We start from the raw sequence: 21450 nt of genomic DNA, 5'->3' as shown, positions 1-21450 counted from the left end.
TTGTAAAAACCATGATACAATTTTTCAGGATTCTTTGATGAATCTAAATGACAGCATTTATTTGAAATTCAAATGTCTTTACTGTCATTTTTGATCAATTTAATGCATCCATGCTGAATAAAAGTATTAATTTCTTTGAAAAAATCTGACCCTTAACCCTCAACTAATATATTTAATTTAAATATAATGTAAGATTTTATATATGGAGAGAGAAAGAGAGAGTCATATAAATATTACATATAATATCACTTTTTAAGTAAATTATAATAATAAAAATGTATTGTATAAATATTAGTATATATTATTTACATTACATAATTTTTAATTAAAAAGATTACTTAAATCAAAAATGCCTTATAATGTATTATGCATTATATATTATGTACATGGTATAATAATACAAAAAAGATTTTGATACAAAAAATGCCTTACAATGTATTATGCATTATTATATATGTACATGATATAATAAAAATAAAAAAAAATATAAAAACAAAATTATGTAAGGGCTTTTTAAAAAAAAAAAAAAAAAAAAAAGAAAATTTGTAAGCTACAAATTTCTGCATTTAAAATCTCTCCATTCACTTTAAGTTCAAAAAGAAAAACCCAAAAACATTACTTGCTTATGTAGCGTTTTTGGTACCAGTTTCGTGCTTTAGTTTCGTCTTTAAAGTCTCCATAATAAAATATTGTCTAATATTCTGGTTTTCATCTGCCCTCGGGACAGACTCGTGTTGATTACAGTCTCCAGACAGCAGCCGCTAGCCTCATGTCAGCTGTTAATTCTGAACTTGCTTTTCTTGTTACCTCGGCATCCCTGCCAAACCACAAGAGGGTCAGAACAACAGTCCTTAAGTTCTCCATCTGGCCCAAGAGGTCAGGAAAAGAGAACAACGGCAGGTTTCCTTAAAGACGTTTGCCAAATAGGGTTGTTTTTCAATTAACTAGTCCTCCTCAAATTCATCATCGAGACGATGCTTCTGGCAACGAGCAGGTCACTCCTTAAGCCACTGCATCTTCAGGAACCGATTATTATAAATCCACGGCTTAAGGGTTTGGTGACGAAGATGACAGCTACATGAGTTATGACATAATCCCTTTGAAGAATCGCTTGTAATTATTCCTCAATTCTAATCCAAAAGGTCATTTACACAAAAATATGGGTCAAATGGCCAGACACGGTCTTGAGGGGCAACTGGTAACTTCATTTGCATTTTTAACTTCTAATAATTACAGCCCCAATTATCCTGCGCTTGGTGGCCTACTTTATAGTGACTGCACTGATGGCCCCTCACCAGACCAACGCAGACTAGGCCACCAGGCAGCCAACAAGGGTGGAAGAGGGGGTGAAGGGTAATTTCCTCTAATTTCAGTCTAATGAAGATGACAAACAATCATTTAGATGCTTATTTGAAGAATGAATATAAAACAATGAGAGAAAATGCAAATGTTTTATTGGACAAAATCTAGTTTTAAAACTCATTCTCCAGAAGTTCAAAAGAACAGTACTGATTTGAAATGGTAATATTTCAATGTCTTTACTGTCATTATCGATCAATTTAAATTTGAAAAGTCCTTGCTAGATAAAACATTTAAATTTCTAAAATTCAACTAATGTCTAATTTAAATATTATCTATCTATCTATCATCTAAACTTTTGACAACTTGCATATTTTATTGTCTAATAAAAGAGGAGGGGGGGGGGGGTTTAAGGGTACAATAATATCCTGTAATTTCTGTCTAATGAAGATGTTAGACAATATTTTTGACATTTATTTGAAGAACAACAAGAAAAATAAAACAAACGCAAAGGTTTTATTGGGAAAAAAATAGTTTTAAAACAACTCTTTAGACATGCTGATCTTAAAATCGTCTCGATTATTATGCCCCATTATATTATGAACATTTATATTAATGTTTGAAAGTGAAAAAAATAAAAAAAAATCACTACAGTGCCAAGTTTCACATTTAAGAAAATTCAGTTGACATGATGTTAAAGTCTTACAGAAAATGGCTAATTTTATCAGTAGTATTCAACATAACATTATGTTTTGAATAAATATGATGCTACTGCTTGTTTGAAGTCAAGTGAGGCAGACGTTCATTTAAACCCTTTGAGCACAAGGGTAAGAAAACACTGACGGCGTATAAAGTTCATTTTCTATGCCAGGAAGTGCAAATGGGATGGTTCCGTGTCAATGTGCTTTGTGGGAGTTCATTTACACTTCCAATTTATGACAACACTGATAAAAATTAAAACAGACTGTCTAAATCTACTTTTAGATTCAAGATTGAAAAAAAAGTACTAACCGTTGGATCACTCTGAACTTGACTGTTGGACAAGTTAAAGATCTGCAACCGTTCGATGTGGAATATGTGCAGTGATGGATGTTTCGGTTTCATTACACACGTGCCACAGAATGAGTGAGTTTGAGCTCTTAAGGTGTGTGGTTACTCTGATAAGGTGCTCTTGGTGATGCACTGGAGACCCTCCTCCTGCAGTCTCTTCAGAACCAGACTGTAGATGTTCTTCGTCATCGGCACCACGAGTCCTTTAGTGGTCAGTTCACCTGCAGTGGTACATCACACACTCACAATAAGTCAAAGTGACTTTATAGGACAGCGTCTGGGCATTGAGTGGAATTACATTCTGGAAATGTTATATTTAACATTTAAATATTTGAATAATAGTGCAAAATTAAGAACAGATTGCAAACTACTGATGTAATTACAGTGGAATGAAACTAAGAATGCATGAAATATCACTGATATATCAGTATCAGAGAATACATGTTCCTTTTTAATGTCCAATAATTAAAATAGGTATATTTAAGATATAATTATATATTTAAGCCAAAAGGTTATAACCCAATTGATCATTGGACCTCACATTATTGCAAGCTGGTCTACCTGTTATTAAATACAAATAAAATTAAATGTTAAATTAAAATACAGTGAGCATTGTGTTATAACTTCATATTTTTAATTTTAGAAAAAAAAGTTTAGAAATGAAAGTTGACCATTGACTGTTTAATAGCAGGCGTATGTTAAACAGAATTTCTGCAGTTGCAGCTTGGAGAAAAAAAACTAACAAAAAATTAGGGGGAAAAAGGAATCTGCTGATATTTTTTTCCTTTGCATATTTTACACATGTATATTCCCAATAATTATATCTTTATTTAAAAAAAACAAATCAAAATAAAATGGTCAAATATAAAACAAAAAATAAAAGCAAAACAAAACGAAAATAAAACAAATAAAATGAAAAAGAAATAGCTTCATTTGATACACAGAGATTTTTTTATTCATCTCACAAAATGCACACTGATATATAATTTTGGGCAAAATATCACTTAGCAGATTCAAAGTATAAATAATCTGTATTGGCCCAACTTTATATATTGGTGTATCTCTAAAGGAAATTTACTGCTAAATAAGCATTTCAAGTTGAGTTGCACTGACCGTTGAGCACCATACGGGCTGCAATGGCTGCTGGGTAGCCCACAGTTTTGGCCATGGCTGAGTATCCACTGGGATCCCTGTAGACCACCAGACTGATATGTTTGGTCTCCAGCTCGCCCGTTGGGTGTCTGATTCCAACATCGTTCCTCATGATGACCATATCGCGCTCACCTTTAGCTGCGCGAGACAGAATGATCCAAAAACAGCAATCATTTATCTGGAACTGGATTCGTTTAAGACATTTAACAGCAATACAGATGGATGATCTTCAGAAACGCATGCTGAATCTTCAAAGCTCTCTGAATCTCATGACATAAGACAGAATAACATAAAAAAGGAAGAGGAACTGTCTCTTTACCGAAAGACAGTTTGGCCTCCAGATGCTTCGCAACTGCTGCTAAGATGGTGTCGGCGTGAGGAACCGGCTCTTCACTGAGCATCCCGAGCCTGATGGGAGTCACCCAGTCAGTTACTTTCACATATGTACATATACACACACACACACACACACACATACATACATACATACATACATACATACATATACACAACTCGAATTCCGGAAATGTTGGGATGTTTTTTAAATTTGAATAAAATTAAAACTAAAAGACTTTCAAATCACATGAGCCAATATTTTATTCACACTAGAACATAGATAACATAAAAAAAATGTTTAAACTGAGAAATTTTGTACAATTTTAAGCACAAAATGAGCTCATTTCAAATTTGATGCCTGCTACAGGTCTCAAAATAGTTGGGACGGGGGCATGTTTACCATGGTGTAGCATCTCCTCTTCTTTTCAAAACAGTTCGAAGACGTCTGGGCATCGAGGTTATGAGCTTCTAGAGTTTTGGTGTTGGAATTTGGTCCCATTCTTGCCTGATATAGGTTTCCAGCTGCTGAAGAGTTTGTGGTCGTCTTTGACGTATTTTTCGTTTAATGATGCGCCAAATGTTCTCTATAGGTGAAAGATCTGGACTGCAGGCAGACCAATTCAGCACCCGGACTCTTCTACTACGAAGCCATGCTGTTTACATTGTCCTACTGAAATAAACAAGGCCTTCCCTGAAATAGACGTCATCTGGAGGGGAGCATATGTTGCTCTAAAACCTTTATATACCTTTCAGCATTTATAGTGCCTTCCAAAACATGCAAGCTGCCCATACTGTATGCACTTATGCACCCCCATACCATCAGAGATCCTGGTTTTTGAACGATGGTGATAACACGTTGGAAGGTCTCCCTCCTTTTTAGCCCGAAGGACACGGCGTCCGTGATTTCTAACAAGAATGTCAAATTCGGACTCGTCTGACCATATAACACTTTTCCACTTTGAAACAGTCCATTTTAAATGAGCCTTGGCCCACAGGACAAGACGGCGCTTCTGGACAATGTTCACATATGGCTTCCTTTTTGCATGATAGAGCTTTAGCTGACATCTGCAAATGGCATGGCGGATTGTGTTTACTGACAGTGGTTTCTGGAAGCATTCCTGGGCCCATTTAGTAATGTCAATGACGGAATCATGCCGATGAGTAATGCAGTGTCATCTGAGGGCCCGAAGACCCCGGGCATCCAACAAAGTTCTTCGGCCTTGTCCCTTACGCACAGAGATTTCTCCAGTTTCTCTGAATCTTTTGATGATGTTATGCACTGTAGATGATGATATTTGCAATGCCTTTAAAAACAACATTCCTCAACGTCAGATTGCAAAGTATTCCACAATCTTTTTACGCACTCTTTCACAGATTGGAGAGCCTCTGCCCATCTTTACTTCTGAGAGACTCTGCCTCTCTAAGACATTAGAGAGCTAATCATGTTACAGACCTGATGTCAATTAACTTAATTAGTTGCTAGATGTTCTCCCCACTGAATCTTTTAAAAATGTCTTGCTTTTTCAGGCATCAAATTTGAAATGAGCTCATTTATAAGGATAAGGAGGACGTGACGTGTGGCCAAGTATGGTGACCCATACTCGAAATTTGTGCTCTGCATTTAACCCATCCAAGTGTAGACACACCCGTAGCAGTGGGCAGCCATTTATGCTGTGGCGCCTGGGGAGCACCTGGGGGTTTGGTTCCTTGCTCAAGGGTCTCACCTCAGTCGTGGTATTGAAGGTGGAGAGAGCGCTGCTTATTCACTCCCCCCACCTACAATCCCTGCCGGACCTGAGATTCGAACCAGTGACCTTTGGGTTACAAGTCCTACTCTCTATCAATTAGGCCTTTTATTTAGTGGATAAAAGTGTAAAATTTCTCAGTTTAAATATTTGTTTTGTTCTCTATGCTCTATTGTGAAAAAAATATTGGCTCTTGTGATTTGAAAGTCTTTTAGTTTTCATTTTATTAAAATTTAAAAACCGTCCCAACATTTTTGGAATTCGGGTTGTGTGTGTGTGTGTGTATGTATATATGTATATGTATTTTAGAGATGCACATTACAAATACACATAATATAAAAATAAAACAAACAGTGCTTTATTTTCAGGTACAATGGGTGTATTTAGCAGGAGCATTCAATTAAATTGTAGTGTTTTATTTTTATATTTGTTCATTCATAGACTGATTCCTAAAGCAACTGTATTAAAGTTTTTCAGTCAAGAATAGTGAGTGACTTTCCTCTTTGCGTTTTGTTGTTTTGTTAACGTTAACGTTTAGTTCCCCCAAAAATAAATATTCTGTCATCTGTCTGTCAATTCTGTCATAATGTTTTATTTTTATACCATCATTTACTGAAAATTTGTTTTAAACCTGAATGAGTTCCTTTCTTCTGCTGAACATAAATGCTATTTTGAAGAATGTGGAAAACCAAACAGTTGCTGGTCCACAGTGACTTCCATATGATTTTTCACCCCCCTAATATCAAAGTCAATGTGGACCAGCAACTGTTTGGTTGCACGTTCGTCAAAATATTTTCTTTTGTGTTCAGCACTAGAAAGAAATTAATACAGGTTTGGGACAATGTGAGCGAGTAAATAATGACAGAAATTAAAATTTTGGGTGAACTATCCCTTTAAATGACAGTCGGCTGCATGTTTATTACTGTCCCTTTAAGTTTAAGACCTGCACGCATCTAATATACAGGCAGACATCCATTTCTCTCGCAACTGTTAACTTTCATTTTAGACATAACCAAGTCTATATGTAAACCTTGGGTGTATTGACATTATTAGCTCAAAAGAAAACTTAGTTTAGTAATCAGGCGCTGTTAGACAGATGTTTTAGTGCGTGCGCTTTAGGTGTACGGGCTCAGAAAAAGTGCATGTCAGACCAGCGCGCGAATGAAAAGCTTAATCTACAAGGCTTTAAAACACACGCAAATTACGTACTTTTGTGATTGCGAATAAGTGCAGTGTTCCGTGAGTGTACTTCACCGCTGAGTTAACACTGATGTGAATGGATGTGGCATTGTACAGTATATTGACACGGAGCCTCCAGAACTGCAGCTGATATAATGTGCGCTGTAGCACGATAGTATGATATACTTTACATGACAACTTCATTCTGGAATCCTATTACAGTATTTTTCACAAATAAATAAAACAATTTTAAATAAAAAAATTTAAAAAGACATAAATAAAAAGGAAGTAAACACTATAACCAACAGTGCACTCAGTAATCTGGGAACTAATCTAAATCTGCAAGGTTTGTCAAATTAATTGTGTATTAGACATTCAAAGATTTGTTTAAATGATATAGAGGCGTATTTGCTGAATGCTGAAATAAATGAGAAAGTGTTAAATGCCTTTCTATTACTAATAATACTGTATATAATAAAGCAATTGTTATAATACTTTTTTGTATACCTTTTAATTTCTTTGTTTAACAGTTCTGATTATTAGACAGACTTCTATCCGTATAAGGCAGAACTGTTAGATGGCGAGAGCAAACAATAAAGAGGGAGAATGTGAGCGCTGTGTGCTCAGGTGCTACCATACTCAGTGCCGCCAAAATAAAAGTCTCAAACAAATGACTAAACAGAAAAACTTATCGGTTGATGCCGATATTTGAAAAATGTCAAATATTGTCAGATATATCGGCCTTGGCGATATATCAGTCGGCCACTAGATGTCTATAATAAGTCTATAAAATATTGTTAGTAAACTCCTAAACCCACCATCTGAGACTTTGCATTCTGAAGTCATCCCGTCCAACCCGCTCATAAACGGCGTCTTCAAACACACTGCTGCTCACAGATGTGGACAAGCCAATCTGCCTACAGAGAAGCTCTTTCTGTGTATGAGACAAAATGGCATTTACAAATAAAGGTATGTATCAATATTGTTTTGTATTTATAGTATATATTTTCATAAAAAAAAATAAAAAAAATAGACATTTAAGGTACATAAATCCAGACCCATGAAACAGGAGAAGCCGTGTGTCCCAGCAGTGGACAGGGTTCAGTGTTGATGAGTCCCAGTTTGACAAAGCCACTCATTGCAGAGGAGAAGCCCTAAAGACACATACAGTTCATGATGACACACAGGCGCTGGAGCAACACTGAGTTTACACTCATCTTTACATCTCATTAGCATAAATACCCTGAAGCGCAGAGTTCCTCTGATGAGTGTGTGCGCAGACTCAATCCCATACGGCTGTGCGTATTTGGTGCTGTCCCGGTTGGGGAAGCCTTCCAGGTTGAAACCCGGCATGAAGTCCATGGGCCTTGTGACATCCAGGAGAGCCCCGCCGGGAGGAACACTGACCACCTGAACAGACAAACCACATTGTATGTAAATGTTTTTTATTATACTCTTATACGGCTTTCGGGTGGCTGATTGTTAGACACTGCAGAATTGTAGAGGTGATTTTTGAAGTGTCACCTGATTGTCTTTCAGATAGATGGCTGGACTGATGGTGTTGAGCAGGACGCCGTACGGACTCCAGCTGAACTTATAACGCAGAGGGTTGTCTGAGCACTCTGGGGCAGGAAGACCACCACAAAAAGAGCTGTACGATTCCACCTGTCAAGAAACAGTGATTGAAATTTGGAGAAACTACAAGAGCACCATGTGATTTGATCAAATGTTCACAAAGACCAAGCTCTGCCTAACCACTAACTAAGTAAAAATGAACATTCAAGATGCCGTGAACGTTTGTTGAGGTCTGTCAATATGTCTTCCAGACATGGTGAGGAGTGCACCAATGGTGCGACAGTATGTCACTCTATCGCAAATACCCATCAACACATCCAAGTGATAAACAAACACGAGTGCATGCATGCAATACCTACAGTGCAACCGTCTGCCTTGGCCTGGTCGATGCACTCCATGGCCAACATGTGATCAATGCCAGGGTCCAGACCCATCTCATTGACAATGGTGATGCCAGCATCCTCGGCACTTGGGAAACAACAGCCAATCATGGTGAAGCCACACACATATATAAATGAAGTCAACCAGAGGCAGTTTAAAATTCAATAAGGTGAAAGAAAGATAATTTCAGTGACTGATTTGAACCTAACTGACAGTTCTCCAAAATATATAAAAAAAACCTGTCTGATTCATAAATTGTTGAACTTTTCAATTAATTAGCTGATCCAGTTAACAAAACCAGTCTAAATAACTCACACATAAATCTGGTTCTTGAGTTCAACTCACCCTCTCAATTTGTTTGCAACAGTTGAGTCAATGACATGATGCTTATTTTTTTTGTCCTATCTATTCATTTTTTTCAAAAATATCTCTTATGATGACCATGTTTGTAATTTCTGTATTACAATTCATTTTGACATTTTTTGGGTGAGCGTAAAGTCAAAAATGCATTATTTAAAAAACAATTAAGAAAATTCCTCACTAAAAATACTAATTTAAGTATTTTGACTGTTTATATTTATTTCTTAAAAAGATAATAATATTAAGTACAGTATTTGAACAACACTGCTTCACTTCTTTGTTTGACATGTTTGCTCTCAAAATCAATATGAAAGACCAACAAAATTCAAGTGCACGAAAACAAAAGCAAAACACAAAACCAAATCAAAGCAAAGCAAAAGCAAAGCAAGAAAAACAATCACACATCAAAAAAAAAAAAAAAATTACGCTAAACAAAACCAGATTCTCTTCGCCCTCTGGAGAAAATGATGACAGAATTTTCATTTTTGGGTAAACTATCACTTTAAAATTTAATTGTTTTCTAAGAAACAGGACGTCCCCTACCTCTTCTGAAGCTCCTTCATGGCTGGGCTCAAGTAACTGGCGGTCACCATGTTCACCTTCATTTTAATGCAGTGCTTAGCTACTTGTGGATGAAATGCATATGGCAGCATGCTAGACACCAAAAACAACAAAAGATATGACACAAGTTAGCTTTAAGTGTGTACGTTAAAGTAGAATTTCTAATGTCAAAGCATAATAAAGTGAATGATGATTATGCCTGATGACGATGTCGTGGTCTTTGATCAGAGACTCGAGGTGGCTTTCCTGGCGGGTGATGTCCAGCATCACGGCGATGGTGTTGGGGTACTTGGCTGCCATGTCTTCAGCCTGATTCAACAGATTTGATGCTGCGATGCAGAGATCACACAAGATTTTTTTTTTTTAAAGAATTTAGACTAAATGCTACACTGCATTCCAGACGGATTTTGAGGCGGGAACATACCCACTGTGACCTGAGTGCCAGCGTCCCTGGTGAGATACTCAATAACTGGCCCAGACACATAGCCAGCACCCAGCAAAAGCACCCGCTTCATTCCTGCTTTCTTTAGGATCTGCTCTGATTCCCTGTTTGCCAGATGGTACAGCCATTACTACTAACACACACACACACACACACACACACACACTCTCACTGGCCAAGCAATCTGTGAAATCAGAAAATATATCCTGCTGGATAGTGATCTTAAACCGATTGAAAGGGATGCAAAACCCACAAAAGAACATGGGAAGATCTTGTAGGATTGTCCAGGAGATGAAATTAAGAAAATTTAAAACACACCAAAGATTAATTTTTCATTCTACTACAAGAGTAAACCACCAAAAACACAGAAATGAACAATGGCACTTCAAGAGCAGAGAGGGTGCCTAAAAAACTGAAGGAAAACATATAGATATACTTCTAGATCAGCCAGTTCTCCATTCAGAATATAATCAAAGCAGCTTAAGAGGGCTGTTAAATCAACATTTCGCTCCGCAAGTCCCCTGGGAGACACATGTGATCCAAGCTCCCCCGTCGCTCAGCCTAATTGGATCTGATGCGGCACATGAGCAAAAATGTAACACTTAACCCCCAACCACCTGCATGCCTTTCTCAAAATACCATTAAACTAGACATTCATAATAACCACTAAATATGCGTTCAGATCAGGGTTTCACTGCTATTCAGTGCTACTTTTAAAAGCTCTCATAATTAGGTGCGTTAGTTCATAATATGGCACACTTTCATATCAAATAGGAAGGTTTTGCTTGGCCTAACAGTCACTTTTACCACAGTTAAAGGGTGTTAAGGAGCATGAAACCCCTAAACCATTAAAAATTTTACTGCCTCCAGTGGATTTTAGCTTTTACAAATCAGTGGCAACAGAAGAATAATAAAAGACAATTTATCACATGAATGTGCAAAACTACATATTTTTTAAAAACTGTGGGTTGCTTGGAGGAGAGAACTAATTAGTTGAAATACAGACTTGCCAAATAAGCAGGTTGAGACAGAACCGATCACAGGGGTCTCGAGACCCAGTAGTGTAAGATAAAAAAAAATCATAACAAAATAGCATGACACAAAGGCAAAATATGTAGTGCATGACTGCACTGTGTATGTGTGTGTATATATAAAAATAACACTAAAATATATCACATTTAAAAGATAATACAAAAAAACAAGAAAATAAATAATTATAATACTTTAGTTATTTATATTAATAATATATGATATACATTACAATATAATACATATAATATACAATATATAATATTAATGGTTTTTTTTAAATGCTATTATTAAATTTAAAACTGTAAAATATTAAAAATTGAATAAAAATAGAATTAATTCATTAATACTAACTAATCATTTTGTCTATATTGCACTATATATCTCGTAATCAGATGACCTTAGATCAAAAGCAATGGCTTTCTTAGACGGTTTTCATTCAGGATGAGAACAAGTATATCAAAACAAGTCAAATGGTGGGTCTTTAATGCTTTCTATTGATTAAATGGAGGTCAATATTGGCTTGTGGGTGGATCCATTAAGTATATACCACAATGGATAGAAACAGACTTGCAAATTCAGTGTAATGTTTTGTCAACCTGGTTCTTCACAACTGAATGAGACAGCACAAAAGAGTGTTTTGAGAAAGACGTGTTGACTGCGGAAAGCATAGGAAGCTTTGATTAAGTCTTGAATAAGAAAAAAAAAAAAGATGAAAGGAATGAGCTATTCCATTTAATGAAAATGATTCAAAAACGTGATAATCAATTAATGGCCATGAATTGGCACGTGAAAAAGAAGCTTACCTTGGAGAATAATTGAACTTAAACTAAAAAAAAAAAGAAGTGGTGCACTGATTTCTTTTTCTGGCATGCAAAAAATCCCAAGAAAAAGAGCGAGTGGGAGAGACTGTGGCTGCGGTGAGAGAGTAAGATTGTCTACCCATGAGAGAACGCACTCAGCGGACATGTGCTCTAGCCAAGCAAGGTGTTAAGGCAGTGCAGAAGGAGGCACACAACCTGTGTCTGAACAAAAACACAGTCAGAAACTTTTCACTTTACTTTTGCAGTGTATGACCTTACTAAGGTTTAATGGTTCAAATTCATCCTGGGAAATTCATTAACCTCACAAAACGGTGCTAAACAGGCTGTTTCTCATACCGGTTTCATTGGGATTTTACAAATTAGTCTCAAATAATATAGAAACATTTACATTATCATCCAAAAGAAGCAATATGTGTGTAGTTTCTGACACTTTTGAGAGAAATGGGGGTCTATATCAGCCCTGCATTTTTATCTTTTGCATATAAGCAGTGTCTACATTCAGGAGTAACTTAAAGCAGTTGGATCTACAGTGATAAGAGAACATATCAAGGCTACAGGCTGTTGAGAGCTGGGATATGGCAATGTTTTTACCTGTCTTTCAACCTGTGAAGAAATCTTCAGAATAAGTCGGCCATCCTCAGTGTGTAAGCATATCATCCAAAGCAATGTTACAAGAACTTCAGTACCTCATAAAACACATCAAGACAACTGTCCAATTGGACAAAAACACACTCGTACACTTAAAGAGCTATTGTAACACAGGATTGAACATGTGATTGAATTAACTTCAAGGAAATAAAAAAAAGTCCCTTACCTCCTTTCTCGAAGTTTCTCAATGTATTCAAACTTAGGTGTCAACTTCCCATTGGAGGTAATTACAGCCTAAATTGAGAAAAACAATGCATGTAATACAAATAATACTACTGCAATGTGCACCAAATAGATTTAAGATGCTAACAAAAAGTACCATGGTATTGCATTTATTATGCATCATGGTATGAAGTACCTGGAACCTGAAATACCATATTCACTTTTGAATTTGAATCAGTGGAGCAAACCGAATGCAGAATAGCATTTGAATCTGAATTCAAGTAGAATTAATAAAAACTGCAATGTTATTTAATAAATTAACTTTCATTTTATGGTTCATATTTTAAAAATGTATTCAATGCAAACAATTTCTTTAGTATATTCTATACACTTACTAAATACATTCATGTTATTTTCTTGAGATTACACAATAACAATGGCCTCTGTTCATTACTATTCAAAAGTTTGTGGTCTTTAAGATTTTTCTTTTTTAAGAAATTCATATTTTTATTCAGCATGTATTCAATTGATCAAAAGTGACAGTGAAGAAATTTACAATGCCACAAAAGTTTTTATTTTAAATAAATGTGGTTCTCTATTCATCAAAGAATACTGAAACAATTATAAAAAAATTATTTTCACAAAACTATTAAGCAGTTTTCAACATTGATAATAAGAAATGCTTCTTGTGCAGCAAGTAAGCATATTAGAATGATTTCTGAAGGATCATGTGACACTGAAGAAGCTTTGTCATGACATGAATAAATTACATTTCAAAATATGTTATAATAGAAAATAGTTATTTAAAAATTGTATTTCACAATATTTAAATGTTTAACTGTGTTTTTGCTTAAATAAATGCAGCCTTGGTGTTCAAAACACTACAAAAATCTTACAGACCCCAAACTTTTGAACAGTACAGTAGTGTATGTGTGAAAAAAATTCATTATTTTTGCAATTCCTTTCGGTGCTGCTATGAACTTTCAATCTCTGCACTGATCTAAGCCGCGGCCCTTACCTAAAAGTAAACAGAAATGTGTATTTCAGATTTCTCAGCTTTAGTTCCATACTGAAAACCAATGGATGTGTGGATGGGCTCCAGTTGAAACGCCGCCCATTTAGCTCGGAGTCAAGTTTTTCCACACATTTCTGAGTCTGCCTTCTGTGCAGCATTTTGTGCAGAAGTGTACGACCACACACAAACACAGCTTAGAGAAAGCATTTCTCCATGGTACAAGAGCAAAAAAAACACCCTCTTAATACACTCACATCTCTGACTTGTGGAGAGAAGTCTTCTTCCTCTAGCGTTCTGGTGGCGTCTGATGGGAGCTGTGGGACAAAGGCTACCATTACAAATCTGCTCAGATCATCAGCAGCAGTATCCACCACATATTAAATTCAACCAGCCAAGAAACAAAAAGCTCTCTCAGTCATAACCATACCAGTGTTTAAAGCAATCCTCCCCAGAGCAAAGCATCTCATGCTGTTGGTTAATTACTCTCCACCTTGTGTCTAATCTTACCATCTCCCAAATGTAAGGGAACAGCCGGTCCCCAAAATACTCAGTCGCCTCAATGGGCAGCTGGGCGGGCAGGTTATCAATGGAGCACATGAGAATGCCGTTACCTTCCACACTGCAGACAAACCAGATTAAGTATCAGTTTAAAAACTAAAGTTTTGCCAGAGCATTGCTATGGTGTTCTGAGTCGATTTTAGTGCTTTGCTAAGTGGTTTCTACAGTGTTGATGGGGGACTGGCTCTTTAAAGGTTCTTTCCACATAGTAACACTTCTATTGAGAACCATACTGTCTGAAATGGTTCTTTGCGAGAACAGAATTCCCAGAACTTTATTCCTTGTTTTGTTTTTTAATCTAAAACCTTCAAAATTCTTTCAATGCCACCTCATTAATGATTTCTGGAGCTCAGCCATACAACTACACAGTCTGTCAACACATCCTCAACAGGTACTTGATATCCTTCAAATTTTAACTTTAAAAATGGTAATGATTTGGTTTAAAACATTTAAAGCGTAACTGGTTTCCTACCAATTCTGTCCTTTTTTGTTTTAGAATATGAACAGAACATGTAACCAGCTCTTTATTTGAGGATACTTTTCTCCACTAAAAATAAAAGTACCTAATTGACACAACTTGCTGACAGTTTTGTATGACCAGGTACATACAGGAAAAGAAAAAACATTCTAATATTAATAAGTAATACAACAGATAATATTAAAATATACATATTAATAATAATAATAATAATAAATAAACTATTATTGAAAAGGTTCTTTATAACACCATGAAGGTTGTATACAGCACTGCTAAAACATAGTTCTTTATGGAACCATTAAAACTCATTACTCATAAAACTCATTAAAAGGGTTCTATTACACAAAAAATGGTTCTATTGTTACAAACTGACGAACCCTAATCTGGTATGGTTTAGAACCATTTTTTTCCTGAAGTATGCATGATATTCTGGTCTCTAGGCATAACTCGGGTAAGTCTTTGGGACTTCTAGCTTGTTTCACCTTCCTCCAGACCAAGCTTTGTGCTGAAGTTTAATATTCAGTGTCAGGGGGTTTATGCAGTTGGAGGAAGTAGTGCCACACCTGCCACGGTCAATATGCTGGTTGGCATCATACATGCAGAAGGGATTCTCAATAGTGGTGCACTCAGTCATGAACTCAATGGAGCCGCCTGTGTCTGCAGAGATGTCACAAATGGCCAATAATCTGAAATTCACAGAGGATAAGATGTGGTTTTCTCAAGCAAAACTATTGTCTGACTTTATAAGGGTCGGCTTTTATGATATTTTAACAGTAAAAGCTCACTTGTGAGGAAGAGCAGGGCAGCCGTGATCAGGTGATGATGATGCAGGTATAACGGGTCTAATCAGTCGTTGGGCGTCCAGTCGCCGCAGCAGTCTGGGAGTGTGAGGGTCCCAGTATATGCCATTTATCAGGCAGGTTGTGTAAGGGGCCACCTGTGCAAAAACAATGCATTTCAGTCATGTTTGCTTTTCAGACATTCAATAAAAGACAGTCACATTTCAGAGAAATTTAGCAAAATGTGTATGGAGAAATTCCAGATCATGTGGGTTTCCAATGAAATAACTGGATTTTGCCTGCGATGGAGGTAAATGCGACCGTACCTTAAAGGAATAGTTCACCTAGAAATGAAGATTTGCTGAAAATGTACTCACTCTCATGCCTTGCCAAGATGCAGACAAGTTTGTTTCCTCATTGTAACAGATTTGGAGAAATCTTAGCACTTCCTCACTTGCTCACAAAATTAATCTACAGTGAATGGGTGCCGTCAGAATGAGAGACCAAACAGCTGATAAAAACATCACAATAATCCACACCACTCCAGTCCATCAATTAACATCTTGTGAAGAGAAAAGCTGCATGTTTGTTAGAAACAAATTCCTCAAAGAATTTTTACTTTAAACCGTCACTTCTCGCCAAAATACCAGTCCATAATCCATAATAACACTTCCTCCAGTGAAAACTTCCTCTCTCATCAAACTAACATTTGTTTTCTGACATTTGCCGCTTGTAAACAGTGCTTTGTTTTGTGCATATTTCTCTACTGATTCAGATGAAATTACTTTTTCACTGGAGAAAACAATATTGTATAGAAGACTCATATCTTTGCGGCAAGCAACAGTTAAGGGTTTAAAATGAAAAACATCTTAATGGATTTGTTTATTACAAACATGTGTTTTTTCCGTTTCACAAGACATTAACTGATGGACTGGAGCCTTATGGATTACTGTGATGTTTTTATCAGCTGTATGGATTCTCATTCTGACGGCACCCATTCACTGCAGAGGATCCATTGCAAGAGATATAATGCTAAATTTCTCCAAATCTGTTCTGAACTATTCCTTGAAGTCACAGACACAGGGAAAAACAATCAGTTGCCTGGGATATTTTACTTACCGTCTCCCTGAAGTGTGACGTGTAAAGCTCAGGATGGATTTCGTACTCCAGGGGGTCATAGAGTCTGTCGCTCTTTCTTATCAGGTGGTGGTGTCTGCTGATCACTGTGGCGTACACTTTGCTCATGTCTGCAAAGCACATTAACATGAATCAATTTGCACGCACAGCTAAATACTGATTACTGCAAACACCTCAGGTGTAAATACACTTCCTTCTATGTGTAACCATAAAAAACAGGAAAAAGTAACCTCCACTCTCTGAGACTTCTTTCAACTCATGAGGCTCCACGTACTCACAGGGGAGCTCGTTGAAAATGTCTTGGGCGCCCTGGAGAGGATGCATTTTAATTTTTATAATACTAAGCATTCCTTCTCATGCTTCTCTGTTTTTCAATGTAAACATTCGCTACACTGACATGTTTGAGGCACTTAGAGCATCTCAAACTAATTTACAGAACAATAAATGCACACTTACCTTGGACACATTGCCGGTGCCAGTGAACACAAATGTGAGAGGTCCAATGGACTTGGGCATGAGACCTAAGGATATTTCATACCCACAATCCCTCACCGCCTGGATGGCCTGGCTGACGTTTCTGTAGTTGTGCGCCATACCAATGTGCTGTCAAGCGACAAATATGAAAACATATACCTAAAAATTGCAAATCCTGAAAATGCACTAAATAATTTACTAAATAATAAATAACTGAGTACCACGTATAGTGTAATAGGTAATTCAAAAGTAGACATTATAATAGTTATGCAATTCAAAAACAAATACCATAAATGGGGTGTGGTGTCCAAGGGCAAGTAAACGCAGGCCCAGACCGTGTAAAATGTTAATCATTCCTGTGAAAAATACAGACAACATGTTAAACTTACAGCAGGGAAACCATTTGAAGACATGTACTGCCATTCAAAAATTAATCAGGTTGCGTAAATGATCTCAGAATTTTACATTTTGGGTGAAGTAACTCATTATACATCATGTTGACCATCAAAAAGGTCCCATACCAGCAACACCAGCCCACTGCCCAAATGCTACAATTCTGTAGCCATTGGGATCCACCATTTTTTCATAATCAATGAGTCGAACTTCCTAAAAAGGGAAGGATATGATGACATGAGTATCATGTGAAAGCTGCTTGTCCTGAATAAATATTTCCAAACACATATGACGCTAGAGAGAGTATTGAAGTTGGCTTTGAGTGTAAACACTGTCCTTGACCGTGCCATTCTACAAAGAGACTTTCACCTTTTTAAGAAGGTCGTCTAGGAGCCCCATGTTTGCCTCTTGTGCTTTAATTGTGTGAGAGAAGAAGGCGTAGGTCTTGTGGGGGTACACCTTTTCCTCCGGGGGCCTTTTCACACCGATGATGAGAGACGCCTCTGAGATGTCCTCCTGGATAATAGCGCCTGCTTTTTCATAGTACTGAAAACAGAAACATCTTGATTCTACTCAGTCAAATAAGACTTTCATTCATGCAAATTCCAGAAATATCAAGTGGGAAAGGACACGTTAAGAGCCCCAAAACGTGAGGGCAAAACAGAGAAATGAATCCAATCAGAATGGGGATAATTGAAAATTCCTTTGATTACTGATTACATTTTACTTTACCATTTTTATATATTTATCCATTATTTAATTACATGATTTAGTTTATTAAATAAGCGACACTGATGCACTCATTTAATAAATTGACACACTTGCAATGAAAAATAAAATATGATTTATATAATTCATCTCAATTAAAGATATGTAGGCTATTATAATAAGTTCATAAGTTCAGGGTCGTTAATTTTTTTATGTTTAAAAAAAATAAAAATAAACAATTAATTATGCCCACCAATGCTACATTTATTTGATACAAACCCCCCAATAAAAACAGTAATATTTTTAAATATTATCACAATTTAAAATAACTGTCTTCTATTTGAATATCAATCGATATTTATATATATATATATATATATATATATATATATATATATATATATATATATATATATATATATATATATATATATATATATATATATATATAATAAATAATCAAAGTTGAAATATTATTAAATATTAAATATAACTATATTAAATATATTATCAATGTTGAAAACAGTTGTGCTGCTTAATATTTTTTGTGGAATTTTAGGACTCTTAAGCAGAAAGTTCAAAAGAACAGCATTTATTTGAAGTAGAACTCTTTTGACATGTTTTTACTGTCACTTGTAACCAGTTTAATGCATCCCACCAACAACTAATAATATGCAATACATAAATGTCCTGTAAAATACTGTTAACTACTCCATATAATTAAATAATTCAGTGACTCACTCTGTCGTGGATGGCCCGTCTATTGGAGGGCTGGACGAGCACCTTGTGCCCAGCTGCTGTGATCTCCCTGATGTGTCGTGGTGCCAGAGGCGCGCGCCGCTCCCACACGTTGACATCCTCACGGCGGATGGCTATGACGCTCTTGTGATTCTGCTGGTGATGGTGATGCTGAAACCTCCGCTGACAGCATAAACAGCCCCTAAACCCTCGGCTCTGGCTCCTCACGAGACGCAGCATGACTGGACCGGTTTTCAAAACACACAGGTTACAACAACTACACACATCTGAAACTCACACTTGAGGAATGCTGAGAGTGATAGAAGTGCAGACAAGTGATCCCAGAAACCCAGTCTATGGTTTGCAAAGGACAGGACTGCATATGAACAAAGTCATGTCAGTTTTTTAAAATTGAATAAAATGAAACTGACTTAGCTTCTTAATATCTGACATTACTCAAATATATTTTAATATAATGTTTTAATTATAAAAATTAATAAAAATAAACAGTTCAACAATAATTTCACTCTTAATCAATTCCAGATGTTTAATTAGCAACAACTAATGCACTATTTCTGTACATGCTGTAATTGTGCTCCTTTAAAATTTCAGTTCAAAGAGTAGCATATGTCGTATGATCACATGAAACCAGCAGTAAACTGACAGCACCTGGAATGTGGTTTGCATTCTTTAGGAAAAAAATGGCAGCAATGCATTGCACACAAAGCTGTCAGTAAAACACTGGATCATTTTAATGTTAGCACTCCTGCACAGAACACGCATGTAAATAAAACTAGGCTAGCTGTCACACTTGAGCGAATATTTTTCAGGAGGAAGGATATTTTTTAAAGTCTTACCTTTTTAGAGTCAGACACTGAACTGTAAATCTAAAAGATGAATAATTAAATAAAAAGCAGCTATTGAGCATGTCAACTGTTATAAGTCAATGGGGCATGTTGTCACAATGGGAGCTTACTTTGAGAAGAATACCGTTATATGGTACATATCCAAAATATATGCATTTAAACTACGTTATTAAAAAATAATAGTTATTTAAAATAAATTAGTAGGCAATTTAAATAACATAAAACGACTTAATGACACCAAAACATATAAACCACATGTGACATTTATGGAAAATACTATGAAGCTCTCAGTTAAAAAGGTCATTTAGTTTGAAACCAACATAGAAAACCACTGTGAGAAATAAACACGCAGACATTTGCTTCAAAACCTCACAGTTACTGAGAAACAGCCCTGTATGGTTGACTTCCTGCTGTTTATAAGCAACAAGTGACTGACTACATGCCGTGTTTTTCTGATACATACCTGTACCTTTAGATTTAAGTCGTTTCCTGGCACCTACAACGTGGCACCGGTTGAATAATCACATTAACGTAGTATGAAATGCACAGGAGGTTTATATATTAACTGTCGCCGCAGCTCTTATAGAGTGAATGTGTCGCGTAAACGTGATTGACGGAAGAATAACGCCACGGGATTGACCTGTCTCAAGACTTCAGGCAAATAATGTGGCGCTAACCAGACCTTTCCATGCGGTATAGATTACAGCACATATATTTGTTTCTGTCTGGAATGCGTCTCCGCTTCAGTGAAGCAATCTGAGCCCTGGATTAGTTCCCACCAATCCCGACTCAGAACGCGGATCTGCCTCCTCGCGTGCCCTTGACGTCGCGTCGCAGCTTTATGACTGAGTAGCGTAAGGAAACAGGCCCCGCCCCCTTTCCAGCACGCTGCTACAAATACTGTGGCGGGGGTCAAATGAGGTCAAATCTGTTCTTTCAGTTTTGTTTGTTTCTTCGTTCTTCAAGTTCATAAATATATGTTGCGATGTTATTATTAAAAGCACGACTATTCGTGCAAAGACTATTCGTGCAAATAAATGCATAGCCTACTGCATAATTTATTTTTTGGGGGATCATGGGAGCCTTCCTTAAGTTGTCTTACTGTATAAAAACCCATAGTAATAGTTATAATAGAATAATAGAAACTGAAAATTGACTGAAAAAATACAAAAAGGTAGAATTGAATTTGAATGTGTTCCATTTTTGCAGAAAGTTGGAAAAGAAGAATTCAAAGATGAATATCAATACCGTGTTGCCTTGCGTCAGGCATAATAGGGATATTTTTTAGAGAATATTTAGATATAATAATATTGGGAGCTGTTCAGTCTTGTGGTGCTGAAGTTGGCTAGTTTATAACCCCACCCCATTACCACAATGCCTCGAGATCTATTTATGAACGATAAAAACCAAATCACTGGCATCTATATTACAATAAATCCAAATACAAACCACTAATACAAGCTATTTTTTAAAAACATTAATACATTAAATATAGGCTAATCTGACCAAGAGCTTTGGCAACTTTTTTGGCAGAATAGTCTTAACACCTGTTTAGTACCAT

The 21450-nt window shown here is 36.4% G+C and overlaps 1 protein-coding gene across 3 annotated transcripts; it reads right to left on the bottom strand.

Moving 5' to 3' along the window:
- Positions 1–1437: 1437 nt before the first annotated feature.
- Positions 1438–20711, bottom strand: LOC306866805 (alpha-aminoadipic semialdehyde synthase, mitochondrial-like). 3 transcript variants are annotated; one of them, XM_079412170.1, is made up of 25 exons: positions 20353–20675; positions 19881–19910; positions 19027–19265; positions 17947–18123; positions 17706–17790; positions 17473–17540; positions 17167–17313; positions 16941–17019; positions 16693–16820; positions 15580–15731; positions 15358–15480; positions 14266–14377; positions 14013–14072; positions 12748–12815; positions 10063–10184; positions 9838–9967; positions 9621–9731; positions 8696–8804; positions 8286–8426; positions 8004–8171; positions 7820–7915; positions 7580–7695; positions 3821–3909; positions 3463–3639; positions 1438–2570 (listed from the first exon to the last, which is right to left on the bottom strand). In XM_079412170.1, exons 3-25 carry the CDS (start codon positions 19261–19263, stop codon positions 2452–2454), a joined length of 2814 nt encoding a protein of 937 aa, XP_079268296.1. In that variant the 5' UTR covers positions 19264–19265; positions 19881–19910; positions 20353–20675; the 3' UTR covers positions 1438–2451. The 3 variants fall into 3 exon arrangements, with proteins under 3 accessions (XP_079268296.1, XP_079268295.1, XP_079268297.1); XM_079412169.1 differs by having other exon boundaries at positions 7808–7915; positions 20353–20637; XM_079412171.1 differs by lacking the exon at positions 19881–19910 and having other exon boundaries at positions 20353–20711.
- Positions 20712–21450: the final 739 nt, after the last annotated feature.

Source organism: Barbus barbus, assembly GCF_936440315.1.
Source record: "Barbus barbus genome assembly, chromosome: 48".
Lineage (NCBI taxonomy): Eukaryota > Metazoa > Chordata > Actinopteri > Cypriniformes > Cyprinidae > Barbus > Barbus barbus.
The sequence above is the reverse complement of the archived record's forward strand: the minus strand, read 5'-3'. Positions and strand labels throughout refer to the sequence as shown.

What these genes read in the sequence shown, in the direction of transcription:
- LOC306866805 (XM_079412169.1), bottom strand. Translation starts at nt 19,263, where the DNA reads ATGCTGCGTCTCGTGAGGAGCCAGAGCCGAGGGTTTAGGGGCTGTTTA. An exon ending in GACACCACACCCCATTTATG is followed by an intron (nt 17,314 to 17,472) that starts GTATTTGTTTTT and finishes GTCGCTTGACAG; the next exon opens with CACATTGGTATGGCGCACAA. An exon ending in AGAATGCAAAGTCTCAGATG is followed by an intron (nt 3,910 to 7,579) that starts GTGGGTTTAGGA and finishes GACTCCCATCAG; the next exon opens with GCTCGGGATGCTCAGTGAAG.